The sequence below is a fragment of the Meleagris gallopavo genome, chromosome 1, assembly GCF_905368555.1.
Source record: "Meleagris gallopavo chromosome 1, MGAL_WU_HG_1.1, whole genome shotgun sequence".
Classification (NCBI taxonomy): domain Eukaryota; kingdom Metazoa; phylum Chordata; class Aves; order Galliformes; family Phasianidae; genus Meleagris; species Meleagris gallopavo.
In genome coordinates this window covers 72752739-72769390 of record NC_139404.1, presented here as the reverse complement: position 1 = coordinate 72769390, position 16652 = coordinate 72752739, and the positions used below count along the sequence as shown (strand labels likewise).

General features: G+C 38.3%; 2 protein-coding genes across 5 annotated transcripts; one reads left to right on the top strand and one right to left on the bottom strand.

Annotated features, from left to right (window-relative positions):
* Positions 1 to 191: 191 nt before the first annotated feature.
* On the bottom strand, positions 192 to 1099 carry LOC146545409 (uncharacterized). Of its 2 annotated transcripts, none has more exons than XM_085233996.1 (3): positions 964 to 1099; positions 686 to 866; positions 192 to 509 (listed from the first exon to the last, which is right to left on the bottom strand). In XM_085233996.1, exons 1-3 carry the CDS (start codon positions 1062 to 1064, stop codon positions 261 to 263), a joined length of 531 nt encoding a protein of 176 aa, XP_085090122.1. In that variant the 5' UTR covers positions 1065 to 1099; the 3' UTR covers positions 192 to 260. The 2 variants fall into 2 exon arrangements, with proteins under 2 accessions (XP_085090122.1, XP_085090113.1); XM_085233987.1 differs by having other exon boundaries at positions 686 to 869; positions 964 to 1094.
* Positions 343 to 15357, top strand: TIGAR (TP53 induced glycolysis regulatory phosphatase). Of its 3 annotated transcripts, XM_003202576.4 has the most exons (6): positions 343 to 469; positions 3740 to 3777; positions 7187 to 7308; positions 10197 to 10274; positions 12792 to 12902; positions 13271 to 15357. In XM_003202576.4, exons 1-6 carry the CDS (start codon positions 438 to 440, stop codon positions 13733 to 13735), a joined length of 846 nt encoding a protein of 281 aa, XP_003202624.1. In that variant the 5' UTR covers positions 343 to 437; the 3' UTR covers positions 13736 to 15357. The 3 variants fall into 3 exon arrangements, with proteins under 3 accessions (XP_003202624.1, XP_010714932.1, XP_019472897.1); XM_010716630.3 differs by lacking the exon at positions 10197 to 10274; XM_019617352.3 differs by lacking the exons at positions 343 to 469; positions 3740 to 3777; positions 7187 to 7308 and adding an exon at positions 8922 to 9057.
* The last annotated feature ends 1295 nt before the right edge of the window (positions 15358 to 16652 follow it).

Genomic DNA, 16652 nt, shown 5'->3' with positions numbered 1-16652 from the left:
TATGACACTGAATGCATGCACTACTTCTTCCAGTGTATCCCAGCATATGGGAAAAGGCCACTGTGAAAGCAGGACAGGTGATTCTGTGCCTGAGCATGTGCTTATCCTTGCAATGAGCTTTTGGAATGGAGGCACGAAGTTGTCAAAAATGTTCCTACAGAAAGTTCTGGCAGTTGCCAAAGTAGACAGGCTTTTTAAAATACAATTATTTTTATTTGCGTGTGTGAAAAGCAGAAGAAGCAGCATGCCCCCAGCACACTTTAGCACCGCGGCGCGCACAAGCCTGCAACATTCAAGCAGGGCCGCGTGCTCTCGGCCGCTGAGGGGAGGTGCGGTGGCAGTTGCCCTGTGACGTCACCGTCGGGCGCGGGGCGGGCGTTGCAGCGCAGACCGGAGGAGCCGATAGCGGGGCCTGTGCCCAGCTGCGTGGCTGTGCCATGGTTCGCTTCGGCCTGACCGTCGTCCGCCAGTGAGTACCGCCGCTGCACCGTGCTCCTTCGCCGCTTCCGCTACGGGAACGAGCGAGAGCTCTTACCCTTCCTTTGCCCTTGCGCTGTCTTCCCGCATCCATCCGCCGCTGGTGCCAGCACGCACCGTGACGTTAACGGATTTCCGCCCTTCTCCCCACGGGCGGTCCGTTTCCTGTGCAGGGCTCCCCCCGTGGAGTGCCTGTTCGGACCTTTACCTGACCACGGGGCAGCGTGGCCCAGTGCCGCAGCGCGATGGGTAGGGGCCGGACGCTGGGTACCCCTCGTCTCCTTCGGCGTTGCCTCACGTAAAGAATTGTCCTACCGGGACAAAGCGCTGTGCGCGGGTGCTGGAGACCCTTTTTCAGCGCTGATCCGCTTGCTGTCAGCAGTGCCGCTCTGCTAGAACAATGCGAAGTAGATGTGTAGCTGCACTAGTTAAGCAGCTTCACCAGGAAGCAGAGCCAGTGCCTGGCTCGTGAGGAAGGTGTGGTACCGGTGCTCTGAGCTCTGCCGGTGTGCCTGCTTTGCTGCGGTGTCCTCAGGGAACCGCTTGACCCAGACGGGCCGTGTTGTTGGTTCTGGTGGTATTAACATTCACTGCATGCACGAATCTGGTCTGGTATGCTGTGGTTAACTGTTAAGTCAAGCAGGGTCAGAATAGTATTGAGTGAAGTACAGCATCACACCTAAATTTAGTCAGCACTGTGAACTCTGGTGATTGGTCATAAGACCTTTCTCCTGCCAAAAGGTCTCAGATGAACTCTTCACACTCAGTGGTGAAGAGTTCATTTAGGAGTAGTAGTCTAACCTTTCTTCTGTGAAATGTTAAATGGCATTTGTGACTTCTTTGGAATTGTTAAGGTTAGTTTCAGGCTTCAACAGGATATTCCCAGAGACCTGTGATTAACTAGAATAAGCCTCTCCAATTTTCTCAAATTGATAGCAGTTAAGAGTTTAATTTTTATGAAAATTAAAACATGTTTTTCCCCTTAATCGTAATACATGTTAATATTTTATTAGAGCAGGGAGCAATGACTTTTTTTTTCTTCTAATCATCCTCCTTTTAATAGTTACTCTTCCCTTAAAGACTATCTAATAACTTGATGTTCTAGTTACAGCCTTTTATATCAGCTAGGAAGCATGAAGGCCTGACACAGTTTGTTAAACTTGAGATCTTCAGCTAGGACTCTTGCAGACACTTTGGAATTAATTAACTCATCAGAAAATGGACTGGTGTTAGACTCCAGTATGCTATGCTATGCTGCTTGGGAAACAGCAAATATTGCTCTTCTCCCCCCCCTAATTGATGATCAACAGGAAGGACACTATTCAGCTTGCTGCATTTTTCTCAGAAGACTGACAGTAGCTGTCAGAGTCTGGGGAGAGTTTGAAAAATTAAATTGCTGCCATGTGTGCTGGAAAGCATTTAAAACGTTGTAAAATATCGTGTTCTCTCTTAGAAGTACTTGCTTTCTGTGTTTGGTTATCTATTTGAAGCTCATCTTGAGGAGTTTTGCCCAGCAGTGCTGATAGATATTTGAAAAGCAAGCAGCGTGTTTGGCACTCAGTGCTGCAAAAACTTAAGCAACTGACATTTCACTCAGGTGAGATGTCTTGACAAAGCATGCTTAACTTTGTTTGTGTTAACTTTTTCCTTCTAAACCTGTATGCAGTTTTACTTGCTCTTCTCCTGGAAAAACAAAATAATTTAAGATGTTCAAGACAGAATATTCTGACTTCCAAAGCACTCCAATTATTACCAGATTTTGTAGTTCAAGCTGTCAGCAATGAAGTTGATGGGAGAAGCCTGAGAACTATCAGAGGGTACTTCAGGGCACTGGGGCTATTGGGTGAAGGAGTGGGAGTGTAGGTGGTGTTCTCCTCAGTCCCTTCAGTACCAGTGAAAAATACCGAAAGGAACAGGAAAATCCATCCAATCAAGGTATGGCTATCATTGGTTAGCCATATGGTGCTGTTGGAGGAACTTAATTTTGTTTTGTTTTGTTTTGTTTTTATCATAGGGTGGTTTATTCAGCACCATACAAGTTCATGAGGAGAAGGTCCTGTTTAACTAAGTTTCCTTTTATGACAGGGTCACCCATGCAGTTGATCATGGGAAGCCAGCTGATGTTATCTTTTTGGATTTCAGTAAAGTTTCCAGTACTGTTTCTCTCAGTATCCTTCTGGACAAGATATCCAGCATGCAGCTAGACAAAAACATAATGAAAAACTGGCTGACGATTTGGGTCCAAAGGGTTAGAGTAAGCAGCTGACTCACAGCCAGTCACTAGTGGGGATCCCCAGGGCTCCATTCCAGAGCAAGTTCTCTTCAGGAAGTTTTCATAAACAACTCAGATGTAGGACCCGAAGGTGTTTTGAGCAAGTGTGCTGATGATATTAAATTGGTAGGAGCTGTTGGCTCCATTGAGGATGGAGAGGCCTTGTAGAGAGGTCTAGTCAAATTAGAGAACTGGACAATCACCAACTGTACGAAGTTTAACAAGAGCAAGTGCCAGATTCTGCACTTGGGAAGGGGGCTACCCTTGGCTATGCGTACAGATTAGGGGATGAGATGCTGGGGATCTTGATCAACAACGGATTGAACATGAGTCAACAGTATGCCCAGGCAGCCAGGAAAGCTAAGTGTATGCTGGGATGCATCAGCACTGCTAGTTGGTTGAAGGAAGTGATTGTCCAGCTTTACGCTTTACTTATGTGGCCTCACCTTGAGTACTGTGTGCAGCTTGGGGATCCACAGAACAAAAAGTACATAAAACTATTGGAGGGCGTCCAAAGGAGGGCTACAAAGATGGTGATGGGTCCAGTGGAGAAGCTCTGCCTTATGCTGTGTTTCTTCAGGGTGTGTTGTCAGCTCTGATACTTTCTTTGCTAATCTCTTGAGTTGATCTTCCTCTAATGCACAGAAGTCCCATTGGCTAGTACAGTCAGAGTTTTCCTACTTCTTCCTTCTCTCCAACGAGGAGGTGTCACTTTAGTAGATAAATTATGCTGCATTTATGATGAATTTAAGATATTACTTTCCTTTTTGTTCCATATCTTATTAAATACTGATGGCATGTTTGGAGTTGACTACTTGAAATGATTTTATTTTAAATTCTTCAAATACATCCTTTTAAAAGGAGGCTGTGCTATATTGTACATCATTATTTATATTTAAACTCTTTCCATTTGGCACGTATTATAGTGTTTATGAACAGTGATTGATTGAAAATTAAGTCACAATCTTTTTTGTATGTAATCTTTTTCAGTGGAGAAACAAGATACAACAAAGACAAAATACTGCAAGGTTAGTATTAGCTGTTCTGTTTGTTTCTGTGAGATTGAAAATTATTCTTTCCTGCAAAATGAGAAATCCCATAATCAACAACTGAAGTGCTAAATAACAGGACTGCTCCAAAAGTAATGCCTCATATTTTATTATGTTGGCCCACGAAGAAGCAGACGTCAGCGGTATGGCAGTAGAAGTTGAACCTTCCAAACAATATTCTGTTATACTTTGTTGCCTTGCAATAGACAGCAGCAGAGAGGAACAGCATGTGACGTGGAAGTGTGTATAAAGCAAAGGGATGAATTCTACCATGTGGAAAAACGGCACCCACTGAGATTCATGAGTGCTTGCTGAACGTTTATGGAGACCAGAAAAAGGATGTTAGCACAGAGAGGTGGCTGATGGTGTGTTTCAGCAGTGGCAACAGCAGTAGTGGGTCAGTCCACCTGTGTAAATTTTTCTGAGCACGGCATGCAGGCTCTTGTTCATCCTGGGAAAAGTGCACAGTGGTGACTATTTCAAAAAAATGGAGTTTTGTCGTTAAGAATTTGCTTTATCAAATAGCCTGATTGTGTTCTTGGTATCTGTTGTCATTTCCATGGAAGTAAATAGGTATTACTTTTAGAGTGACCTACATATTGTTACAGAGTAATATTGTGTACTTTAGGCTAGAAAAATACCTTTATTAGTGGATCCAAATGTTAGCTTGATAGTTGTGAAAAATGAAAAGTTTCTGATTCAGTCTCTGCAGAATGTCAGTGTAGAGTGGTGCGTTTCTGGTTTTAACAGGGTTGTCACAGTTCTTTTGCTAAAATGCAGAAAGAAGTTACCTGTAATCAGCAAAATCTGTTGGTAAGAATGGCATGATATCCCAGACCACTGTTGTGAAGATTGTTTAAATGTACTTGAATTGTTCAGTCCTAGCTAGAACGCAGTTTTTATTCAAAACAGTTATCTACCTGGGCTTTTGCAAAGTTTTTGATGTGGTCCTGCAGCGCATCCTTATCTATAATTTGGGGAGATAGATGTTTGAATGGTGGACTGTTCGGTGGGTGAGGAATAGGTTGAATGGTCGCAGACAGAAATTTATGATTGACAGCTCTATGTCCAGGTGGAGGCCAGTTATGAGTGGTATTCCTCTGGGTTCAGTCTTGGGACCAGTACTCTCAAACATCCTTATCAATTACATAGATGATGAGATCGAGTGTACCTTCAGCAAAGCTGCAGACAGCACCAAGCTTAGTGGGCAGTCAATATGACAGAAGGAAGGGATACCATCCAATGGGACCAAGACAAACTCATAAGGTGGGCCCATGTAATTATAATGAAGTTCAACAAGGCCAAGTGCAAGGTGTTATGCTTCAGCCAATCCCAGATTTGTGTATGGGCTGGGAGAAGAACTCTTTCAGAGCAGCCTGCTGAGTTGGAGGGCTTAAGGATCCTGAAAGATGAAAAACTGAAAGTGAATTGGCAGTGTGTGCTTGCAGACTGGGAGGCTAACAGTACCCTGGGATGAATTAAAAGAGAGGTGACCTGCAGGGCAAAGGAGGTGATTGTTCCTCTGTACTCTGACCTGGTGAAGCCCCAAAGTGGATGCATGGGTACTGCATTGTCACAGTTTGTACAGGGGCTTCCTGGCCTCTTTTATGCTCCCTCACCCTTTTCAGGGAGACCAAAAAAGGAGACAACCCAGTTAAGATAAGGAGAGCTAACTAATTTACTACAAATGGTAAAATGAGGTAATGATATAAAAAGGGAATTATGGGTAACAAACAAATAGGAAAGGATTTCTGACTGTGCTGCTCTCTGCTCTGTCCAGAAAGAAAAAGTTCTCTCTTATCACTTGGAATGGGGAGTACTGGAGATTTTGGAGAACTGTAGTTTCTCTCTTCTCAGTGTACTTTTGTTTGTGGATGCCCCAGACTGGATGGATCCTTGAGCAACCTTATCTAGTATCTAATCTATCGATTGGCAAGCTGTGCCTGTGGCCAGGGGTGTTGGAACTAGGTGATCTTTGAGGTTGCTTCCATCCCAAGCCATTCTGTCATTCTATGAAATGTTGGCTTACCAAAGTTCTGATTCTCTCAGCACTGTCTTAAAGCATTTGGGACAGTTCATTTCATAAATTCTAGCTGAAAGCCATATTTGCAAGGGTTACTTTTCAGCTAAATCAGTTATGCCAACATACTTGCTGTGCAACTGTATGAGCATTAGCATCAACGTGCAAGGTGGAGTAGAGCAGAGGAAAAGGCTACAACAATTTGTATTTACATCAACTCTAAAATTCTTGTGAAACTGTCTTTGGCAGAGAGAGGGCATGCTGCTTTCCACATTACACAAAACTCCTTGTTTCCTCATCTTCAGGGCATTATCGTAGTTAGGGAATGCAGAGGAAACAGCATATCATGCTTGTTAGGACTTGCCTCTCCTGGTGTGCATGTTTTTCTGTGTGTGTATTTTAGTATCAACAACAGTATCTCAACTGTATTGTCCGTTTTTTCTTATTTGCAGTCACAACTATTTTCAGACTTTCAGTTCTGGGACTCCTTTAGCAGGGAGCCTAGCAGAGGATAGAAAGGACAAGTGATCTGAAATGACTACTCGTGTTTAGAAAATGTAGTTCTCTGATTCATGTTTAAAAGTTTTCATGTTTCTATTTCTCTTATGTATATACATTAATATATCAGTAAATGGTCCTTCTATCTTTCTAGCCTGTACTCCCTTTCTTTATACTGCGTGATCATAGGAATAGTCATTGCACTCCACTTGCAGAACGAGAGGTATTTTACGTAGGTTTGTCTGAAAGTAATGACTCCGTTTTCATGGAAACAATAACAGATACTAAGAGCACAATAACACTATTTGATAAAGCAAATTCTTAACGACAAAACTCCATTTTTTTGAAATAGTCACCACCGTGTACTGTGCATTTTTGCCAGCAATGAACAAGAGCCTGCATGCCGTGCTCAGAAAAATTTACACAGGTGGACTGACCCACTACTGCTGTTGCCACTGCTGAAACACACCATCAGCCACCTCTCTGTGCTAACATCCTTTTTCTGGTCTCCATAAACGTTCAGCAAGCACTCATGAATCTCAGTGGGTGCTGTTTATCCACACGGTAGAATTCAGTTACATCCCTTTGCTTTATACACACTTCCACGTCACATGCTGTTCCTCTCTGCTGCTGTCTATTGCAAGGCAACAAAGTATAACAGAATATTGCTGGGAAAGTTCAACTTCTACTGCCATACCGCTGACATCTGCTTCTTCGTGGGCCAACATAATAAAATATGAGGCGTTACTTTTGGAGCAGCCCTCATGTTATGCCTGAGTAGATTCTCTCAACTTTGCTTGCTAAAATGATAAATTATTTGAAATTTGCATGTTTTAATGTTGTTTTGTTTTGTTTTGTTTTGTTTTGTAGGTCAAGGAATAGATGAGCCGCTGTCTCCAACTGGTTTCAGACAAGCAGATGCTGCTGGTTTATTTCTCAGTAATGTAAAGTTTACTCATGTCTTCTCAAGTGACCTCCTTCGAGCAAAGCAGGCAAGTGCTTCTTCTGGAAACTGAATGTAATTAAAAGTTTCACATTTTGCTGCTTATTTGCTATTGCTGATACAAAAATAATAGCATGAAGGAAAGGCACAGGTTTTTTTAATGGATTTAGAACTGAAGGTTGAGTTGTATAGAATTTCATAAGGCCTCTGTGTATGTGGAAACTTCAGTCATACAGCACCTTTAGGAACTGATGAAGGCCAATTCACAGGATGTTGTGTTTTTCTTATAGATTTGCCGTTATTTTGTATGTGTGTATGTCTTCTTGGTAAAGGAGTAATTAGGATTTAAAGGTAACACAGACCAAATTCAGTTTATTTGCTTGTTTTGATGGAACAAAGCAAATTGGCAGGAATATTGTTTGTACTGTTTTACGTATTGCAGCTTTTTGTTGTGTTTTTCAAAAGAATGCGGACCAATTAAACAAAAATCAAGTCTTGCAGTAAAGTCTGTACAAGTACTATTAAATGTGCAGAGACATTGGATTTTGGAAAGAACATAGTATCATATCTCTCACTTTGATATGTTATTTTAATAAATTAAAGAAGAAACACTTTCAGTTACTGAGTGGAATTTTGTGTGCAAGATTATAAAATATACAAAAAAAAAAAAAAAAAAGGAAGAAAACAGAAGTTGTGTATGTAGTGGCATTGATCACCAGCTGTTCTTTGAAGATCACATTTGCAATGCAAGCCCTATGATTCTTTCTGTCTCCTGTTACTGATTCTCTGATTTCAGGATATGTGAGAAGGCTTCACATGATTGAAACTAAGAAATGATTGAATGCTTTTTTTTGTTTGTTTTGTTTTGTTTTGTTTTTCTTCAGTTGTGCTGCTTCAAGAGACTGTAAAGTCATGTTGTAAACAATAGCAACAAAATTTACGTTAAGATCTCTTTTATTTTTAACATAGATTATCTTGTTCATCTGTTTTGCACCTCAGTCCCACTTGTAGCAACATAATATAAGCAGAAAACAAGCTAGAAATGGAGGAGTGCAATAATTAGATATTTTTAAATTGCATAATAATGATTACTTGACAGGTAATTTCCTTTAAATATGTAAATAGTGGTAATTACTTTTAAAAATATTAATAGTGGTTTTTAATATTTGTAAGACTTTGTGTGCTATGTGCCCACCTTAGGGAAATTCTTCTTGAAATGCTCAGCTATTTGAGAGTTAGTTTTGTAATATTTTTTTTCTCTTACATTAGAGAAAGGCTTTTCCTTGAAAAGGATTTCCGCTCTTTTAATATAGAAAATATCCGTTGCATAAAGGGAACATGTTTTACCATTCTTTGGAACATCTATTCAGACTTTATAGAAGCTTTTTCAATGATGCGTAGAGCTGCAGTTCTCATTTGTTTGGAACTTCATTCTTTGGCAGCTGCAGATCTGTGAAGAGTGTGCTTTACTACACTGTCACTTCACAGCTCGAATATGAGAGGAGTTTGCAGTTTGCCTTGAAAAAGAGGGGGGAGAGAAAGTCAAAACTGTTAGTGATGAAGTTTAGTTTGTCTTGTAATGTCTCCTTTGTCATTTGTGGGTCAGGATATGTACTGATTACTGGAAATAGGAGTTACATGCTGTCCTCTGGATACTGCCTCTGCCTGGCAACTGAACACTGAAGCTTGAGCAGGACAAGAGAAAAGCAAGTAGGAAATTTAAAGAGAAGTATACCAGCTGGACAGAAATTTTGGGATGTACAGCACAAAACTCGAGACATCCAGTCTGTTGTTAAAAGTAAACAAAACCCTTTGGGCTTTCTCTGTGTCTTTTTGGCCATGCTATCAAATGATAAGTGAATATAATAACCTGTTTTTCTGTGTTTTTTTGTTTGTTTGTTTGTTTTTTGTTTTTTTTTTCAAGTATATCAGCCAGTGTGTGTCTCCTCTCTAAGATCAAGGCTGCCACGTCTGTATATTGTCAGCAGACACTCTTCTTCCTCTTTAAATGCTTCAGTAGTATAGAGGAGATTCAGATAGGATGTTAGGAAATATTTCTCCAAGAGGGTGGTCAGATGCTGGAACAGGCTGCCCAGGGAGATGGTGGAGTCACCATTCCTGGAGGTATTCAGAAAACATTTAGATATTGTACTGAGGGACAGTGGGAAATATTATTAATGGTTGGACTGGATGATTTTAGAGGTCTTTTCCAACCTTGGTAATTCTATGATTCTATGATTTTTTTTTTTTTAGGTATATTAAAAAGCCACTTGCCAGAAACTGATTTCATGTGTTAGATCTGTATTTTTATCAGTTGCAATAACTGATCTATTTTCAGAAATGCACTGATTGCAAGCACAACCCACATACTACATAGATTTCTTTGAAAGTAATGCCTCCTGTTTATATCCACGGAAATTAAAACAGATACAAAGAGCACAGTAACAGAGCTACAAAACACTGTTTTTCAACACAGTCACCCCTGTTAGCTATGTATTTTCTCCAATGATGAACAAGAGCCTGCATGCCATACTCATCAAAATCTGCATGGCTGACTTGTCTTTCACATCACTGTTGCTAATGCATGAAACGCACTAACTACTGCCTCCCTGTGGTAACATCCACTGCTTAGCTCTGTAAACATTCAGCAAACACTGATAAATCATACTGCTGTTGGGGGTACTAAGTGTTTCCAATTGTTCTGGACACTGAATGGAGAAAGATCTTTCAGAAAATTACATCTTTTCTCTTTTTATGAGCTCACACAGGCGATATATACAATTTTGACACTACTAGCTGGAAATTTTTAATCTTGTATACTTAGGATCTTGGGTACTACTAATGTAAATCACACTGGATGTGGTGTTGTAATATAGTTTAGGCATCCCATGGGAAAACAGAACAGTTCATTGATGTAACTGTATATTCACTTTTTAGACTGCTGCCACGATTATAGGAAAAAATAAGTTCTGCAAGGGTTTGGAAATCAAGTGTGATACAAGACTTCGAGAGAGAGTAAGTGCCGTAAGAGTTTGCTTGAATATTAAATATTGAAAATGCAATTTGTTGCTGATCTTGATTTAGTAAATGGTACATTGAGCAGTGGAGAGCGCTATATGATGTGTTTTTAGTCACTGAGAATTTTTTACATTTGATACTAAAAGTTGTCTGATTTCAAAATTTCAAAGGAAAGCCAAAATTTAGTGATAGTGATGTAACTGTGATGCTCTGAATTAAGTATTGTATGGATTGCATATGGAGAGAATTATTTTCATGTTTCTTAGCCCTGTATATGAAGTTGAAGATGTTCCCTTTGCCTCCCTTCTCTAGCCTGATGACACAACCTGATGTTAACTTTTTGTTTGTTTTTGCCTTTTAATTTGCATGAAGACTAATGGAAAACTTTCTGCTCAAAATGGAACAATCTTCTTTCCTGATTAGCCCTGTTGCATAATAGTAATGCCTGTCTGTTTTTAACTGTTTAAAACAGGATAAATTGAGATGTTGGATGTTTCTGCTAGTATTAATCATCCTTCCTATGCTGCATTAACAGTATCAGCTGAATTTTAAATAAGAAAATGCTACAAAACCAGAAGTGGATGGCATATTAGCAGCAGACAGTTAAGTGTTTAAAGAGCGGAACGTGTTCACAGCATTTCCCATTGGTGATCTCTTTGTCACAAATTCTGGTTCACCCCCTTAAATCAGCAAGTTACATGCCTCCCAATCTTCTTTAATTGCTTAATCACCTGGTAATTTCAAAAACATTTTGGGCTGTGATATGGAGTTTTACAAGGTATAATCTTAACTTCTGTTTCTTTTTTTTTCCTTTCCTGGTGTTTGTACTGTAATAGAAATCCCACTAAGTAGAAATTCCCCTAAAGTTTCTGCAGGCCACAGGTTTTAAGGCAACATTGTAGATAACTGAAATTAAGTTAGAACAGCTTGAAAAGAAGCTAAGTTCTTTATAAGAAATATGTTGTTGATTCTATTGAAAAAGCTTTATTCTCTTATGGCTTGCATTCGTGCGAGAAATCCAAAAAAATCTTCAAGATTAGAATCTTCTTTTCAGTAGTTTCTGAGAATTTATTTCTTTACATCTTTCTTAATGTTCTTAAACAGTGAATTTTACTTTAGGAAAAGGAACTGAGAACCTAAAGTAAATGTGCCCCAGTACAATTAAATTCAGAAGACTATAGTAAGTTATTATGGCAGCAAACTGCATGTACACAGCATAGAAATCAGAAAAGTCTCAGTAATAAGCATGTGTCTGTTTCACAGTCATCAACATCTCAATCTGTGAAATGTGCATAGCTGAGGGTTTTGACAATAGAGCAATAAAATGAAGTATTGATGGGGAGGTTCAACCTCTACTGCCATACCTTTGTGAATGGCAGCATGCCTAATAAGAAATGTGGCATTTATCACAGTAAATCATACTGCTGTTGTGGGTACTAAGTGTCTCCAATTGTTCTGGACACAGAATGGAGAAAGATCTTTCAGAAAATTGCATCTTTTCTCTTTTTATGACCTCACACAGGTGATATATACAGTTTTGACACTACTAGCTGGAAATTTTTAATCTTGTATACTTGGGATCTTGGGTACTACTAATGTAAATCACACTGGATGTGGTGTTGTAATAGGTGTAGTTTAGGCATCCCATGGCAAAAGTCCTTGCTTTTATCAAAATATTCATAACTATAGTTTTTTCAGTGTCTTTAGACCTTCCAAGAAGGGACCAAAGCTATCTACTTGAATAAATTATTTTTCATCTGTTAATGATAGTGAAGTATTAATCTTCAGTGGTAGAAATGTTAATCTGTATTGCTGTTGTTAAGAGATGCACCCTGGAGATATGTCCAAGATAAAAAATGGTAATACACATCCAACTAAATCTCTTCTAAGCTACATTAGAGATTATAAATATTAATTTATAATGTGACTACTATTGATCCATAATGACTAGTTAATATATATGTGTTGTTCGTAGTGTTTCTCATATAAATGTGGAGGCATTTATGAATAAATGTGCCATTGAAAATCGTTAATTCCATGTTCTATTAGTTCATTTGCATATTGTTTTTAAGATCATTTTTGTCTTCTTTGTTGTCTAATAACTCTGTTCATAGAAGTAATGTACATCCTGAAAAAAGGGGGAATAGAATTCCTTCTGTCATGTGGAAGTTACAGAGGTCTCTAGAGAAAATATTTGTTTCTTTTGAGAAAGAATTTATTGTAATATTTCTGCAAATGAAGAGTAAATGGAGTTTATCTGCCTGTGAGGTTCTTGCAATGCAACCTCAGTTGAATTTTGTATACTAAGAATTTTGTGTTGTAGAAATGAGTGTCAAGAGTATATGATTCCAAAGTATATTTAAAGGCACCTCCTCTCCTAACACTATGATAAAACGTGAAGAGTAGTTAAGCTTGTACATTAGATTCTCAAATGTAGAAACTAAGTCTGTTTGAGAGTTGTTTGCATTGTAAGTGCTATATGTTGCTAAATTTGTTGTAATTTGCCTCTTACAGAAATATGGTGTTGCAGAAGGAAGGCCTTTGACAGACCTCAAGGCTATGGCAAAGGCTGCTGGACAGCAGTGTCCTACATTCACACCTGCTGGAGGAGAAACATTGGATGAAGTATGTCATTTATGTATTTAGGCCCCAGTTTCTAGGCCATTTCATTAGGGCAGATACAGTTATTGCTTATTTAGGATCATCTTACTGAAAACTTAGCCCAACAAAAAGTTTATTTATTTTTCCAAGTTAAAAACACCATTTGACCCAATGGCTACCCATTAGAGAATTTCTTTAGAGGTAAATATTGATTCTGAGATTGATTCTTCGTGAAGCTGTTGTATGCAAAGGCTGATGGCAATTGCTTTCAGCCTTGTCTTTGAATGGCAGTCTGTGATAAATCTTTTGACTGAAATAGTAATATCTCAGGCTTTTGAAACCTGAAGTCTCTTATGTTCTTCACAACATACTATTCTGACTTCTCTCTTTAGGTAAGAGAACGTGCAAGGGATTTTTTTGAATTTCTGTGTCAGCTAGCTGCTGATGTGGGACAGATCAGAGAGAAGAAAGATCAAGAGATGCATGGCGCAACAAACAGAAGCTCAGGAATGTATGAAGAAGAGTCAGTTTTTCCTTGGACAGATCACTGTGAATTTAGTTCTGATAACGATGGAACTTCTAAGTTGTTATTAGATGCCAATATCTTAGTGGTGAGTCATGGAGCCTACATGAGGAACTGGGTTGGTTATTTTGTTTCAGATCTCAAGTGTACTTTGCCAGCAAATTTAACAAAGACTCAACTGTCTTCTGTCAGTCCCAATACAGGAGTTAGTCACTTTATAATAAAACTTGAAAACAGATCAGTGTTAAAACCTGAAATCATATGTGTTTGTCTTAATCAGGATTCTCACTTGGTGGATGTTGGTGCTGAATGTGTAGCTTCAAAAATGTTTTAAGAGTTTTTATAGAGGGAAGTAGTTCTCAATTATAATATGCTTGGAATACTTGGAAAAATATATCTGTAGTAATTAATGAGATTGACGAGTTATTGACACTGAACTGCATAATGGGAGACATGCCTACCATGCATACCTTTATGAAGAGAAACATACTTCCAGTCACTTGCATGTCTTCCATGCACTTGCTATTACAGTGCATTAAAAACTGCTTATTATTTGCCCATAATTATTTTGGTTATCTCCATGAGAAAGAATTATTGGTGGAGGAGAGGAATGGTACCCAAAATATGAGCTATACTGTATTCTTGTTTTATTACAAAATGCTATATTGTAATGTTAATATACATGTTGTTTTAAGGTAAATTTTTGACTGCAGTAATATAACTTAAAAAGGGGGATTGCCTAGTGGTACAAGTTTGGTACAGAGCCAGGTGACATGTTCTTGACTCTGATACTAAGTAGCTGTGAAACTCTGGGCAAATCTTTTCCATTTGTAAAGTGGGGATGATGATACACCTACCTCGCAGGAGTTTTTGGTAAGAAATGTTAGGGTTGTTGAGACCTCTACTGAAGAGCACTGTACACAACATAAAATATTTATTTTTAATTGTAAGCAGAATGAACACATAATTGAAACACCAATCTGTATTTTAAAAAGTAACTTTATCAATACGGTAAACTGTACTTGACTGGAATCCCATTGTCAATCGCAGTCATATACTTAATGGATGAGTATTTTGGCCTAGAATTAGGCAAGCTTGATTGCTTGATGACTGATTGCTTGTAGCTGCTGTTAGTGCTGCATTACTTCCCCACTGGATTGTCTGTAGTGTTACTATGTAAGCTTATCCAACTTATTTATCATCTCCACATACTTTTTCATCATTTGCATATTTTAAGCTTTAAAAATAAAGGCTCCTGAATAGAACTCCATTTCCTTTGAGATCATAATTCTTGTTAATAATACTCCATGAAGCCTTGCCCAGATAACATGGCTTCTGTTTTTTGTTGTTGTTTTTCTGGGAAACTCCAGGCTATTCTTCAGTAATTAATTACACTTTTTTACTCATGAAGGCCAGTGCTATTCTAATTCTCATACAAACAAAAAAATAACATGCTAATGTTAAAATATCAAGGATAAACTGCCAGCAATTGTATAAAAATAGCTATTCAAATGACATTTTTTTTGTCCTAATGTGCTGTTCTGTGCACTTTACCCTATTTGGCTTCTTTGCCTTGAAGCAGACACTTGAATTTTGAGAAGGAAAAAGAGATTGCTGTTGTTTTGTTGAATAGATAAGTACATATGCTTAAATGCTGCCCAACTAAATGACACAGAATTGTTCAGTCTGACTATAGTGACTGTACTTGGCTTCTTCCTGTGACAGTGATTCAATAGGTAAGTCCTCTCAATTCCTAAGTGAACACTGAATGGGGGTCTGCTTCTGTTCTCTGTGTTATCTGTCCGTTACTAATACTAAAATGTAGAGGGTAATTGTGAAGTGTTCGGCCTTGTAGTAATCAGAGGTGGTATTATAAGGCAGAGTTCTCCAGAATGTGGAAATCAGCCTTTTACTTGCAATGGGACTTGTTTGCATAATAAATTGCATAATAAATTATGGGGAAGCCATCTGCTTCTGTGTCTGAAAACTTACCCATAGAAAGGAGTTTGTCTGATGTGTAAATATGGATACTAGTAACATGTCAGCAAGGATTTGTCTTTCAGTTTGCAGGGTGTTAAGTAACATGAAGGACTGGACTCTCTTAAAATTGTATCAGCGAGTTAAAATTGGAGGATTTCTGCATTGGTAGACCTTATTATTGATCGATCAACTACTTTCTTTTTATTTATTTACAGATACAGATGAAAGCCTCTTCCTTATGGCTCCTCTTTTCCAATATGAGGTAGTTCATGAATGTACAAGGATATCTGGGAAGGTTTTATCTGTAAAGATTTTACAGCAATGTAGGATCCTGGAAAACATTAAGATTTCCATAAAAACAAGCTTTAGTCAAATGACTTAATATAAGCAGTCTTTGTTCAAAACAATGATGTTCTCAATATTTATTTGTTAATAAAAATTTCTGAATAAAGATAGTTGCAATAAAATGCTTAGAAATTTTTTTTTTTCAGAAAGCCAGCCAACTAGAAATATCCTTAGTAAGCCAGCTGTTACTGACGTAATGTATAATTATGTATGATTGAAATTAAAAAGTGCCTATTTCATCAAAATAACAGAGATGATAACATTAGCATAAGGAATTACTCATGTTTAGAAGCATCTAAAATTTTTTTCATAAATAAACAGCTACTGATTTCTTGATATATTAAAGGAAATCCACAGGAATAAAAATGGGAATGTAAAATGGCTTTTACATAAAATGCTTGAGCTTTTTGTGAAATGCTGTCCATGATTGTTCATATTTATTTCAAGGAAGCTAGTTACATAACAAGAGGTGTTAAATACCTTGAACTTTATATAGTTGCCACATCCTGCATTTTGTCAGCCAACTGAATTGACCAAATTAATGAAGTTAAAAACATGCATTCTTTATCAATTAGATAATGTAATACACTTTACTACTAAAGTCAGGAAATTTTGTTGGATATTTCAAAACGCACTGGCAATGTCTGCTTTCCTTAGTCTAGAAGTGCTTCTTTTTCTTTTTTGACACCTCCAAGCTTAATTGCATTTTGATTCTGCTGATGAGGTAAATATTTTAGGGAAACTTGTACGTATGGTTAAATACTTTGCTATTTCTTGGGTAACATTTCTCACTTAAAGTAGTTTTGACTCTTTCTCTACATGCTCTACAGTCTTTAATGTATTTGTAGCTGTTTGGAATATAGTTCCAGCCTGGAAATGCGTGTTTATGATTTTTTTTCAATGAAGTTATTCAAAAAATTCTTTAT

Coding starts and splice junctions, on each gene's coding strand:
- TIGAR (XM_003202576.4), top strand. CDS start 438: ATGGTTCGCTTCGGCCTGACCGTCGTCCGCCA. Junction 470..3,739: donor GGCCTGACCGTCGTCCGCCA/GTGAGTACCGCC, acceptor AATCTTTTTCAG/TGGAGAAACAAGATACAACA. Junction 10,275..12,791: donor ATACAAGACTTCGAGAGAGA/GTAAGTGCCGTA, acceptor TGCCTCTTACAG/AAATATGGTGTTGCAGAAGG.
- LOC146545409 (XM_085233987.1), bottom strand. CDS start 1,064: ATGTTAATACCACCAGAACCAACAACACGGCCCGTCTGGGTCAAGCGG. Junction 870..963: donor CGGCAGAGCTCAGAGCACCG/GTACCACACCTT, acceptor GCATTGTTCTAG/CAGAGCGGCACTGCTGACAG. Junction 510..685: donor CCACGCTGCCCCGTGGTCAG/GTAAAGGTCCGA, acceptor TCGTTCCCGTAG/CGGAAGCGGCGAAGGAGCAC.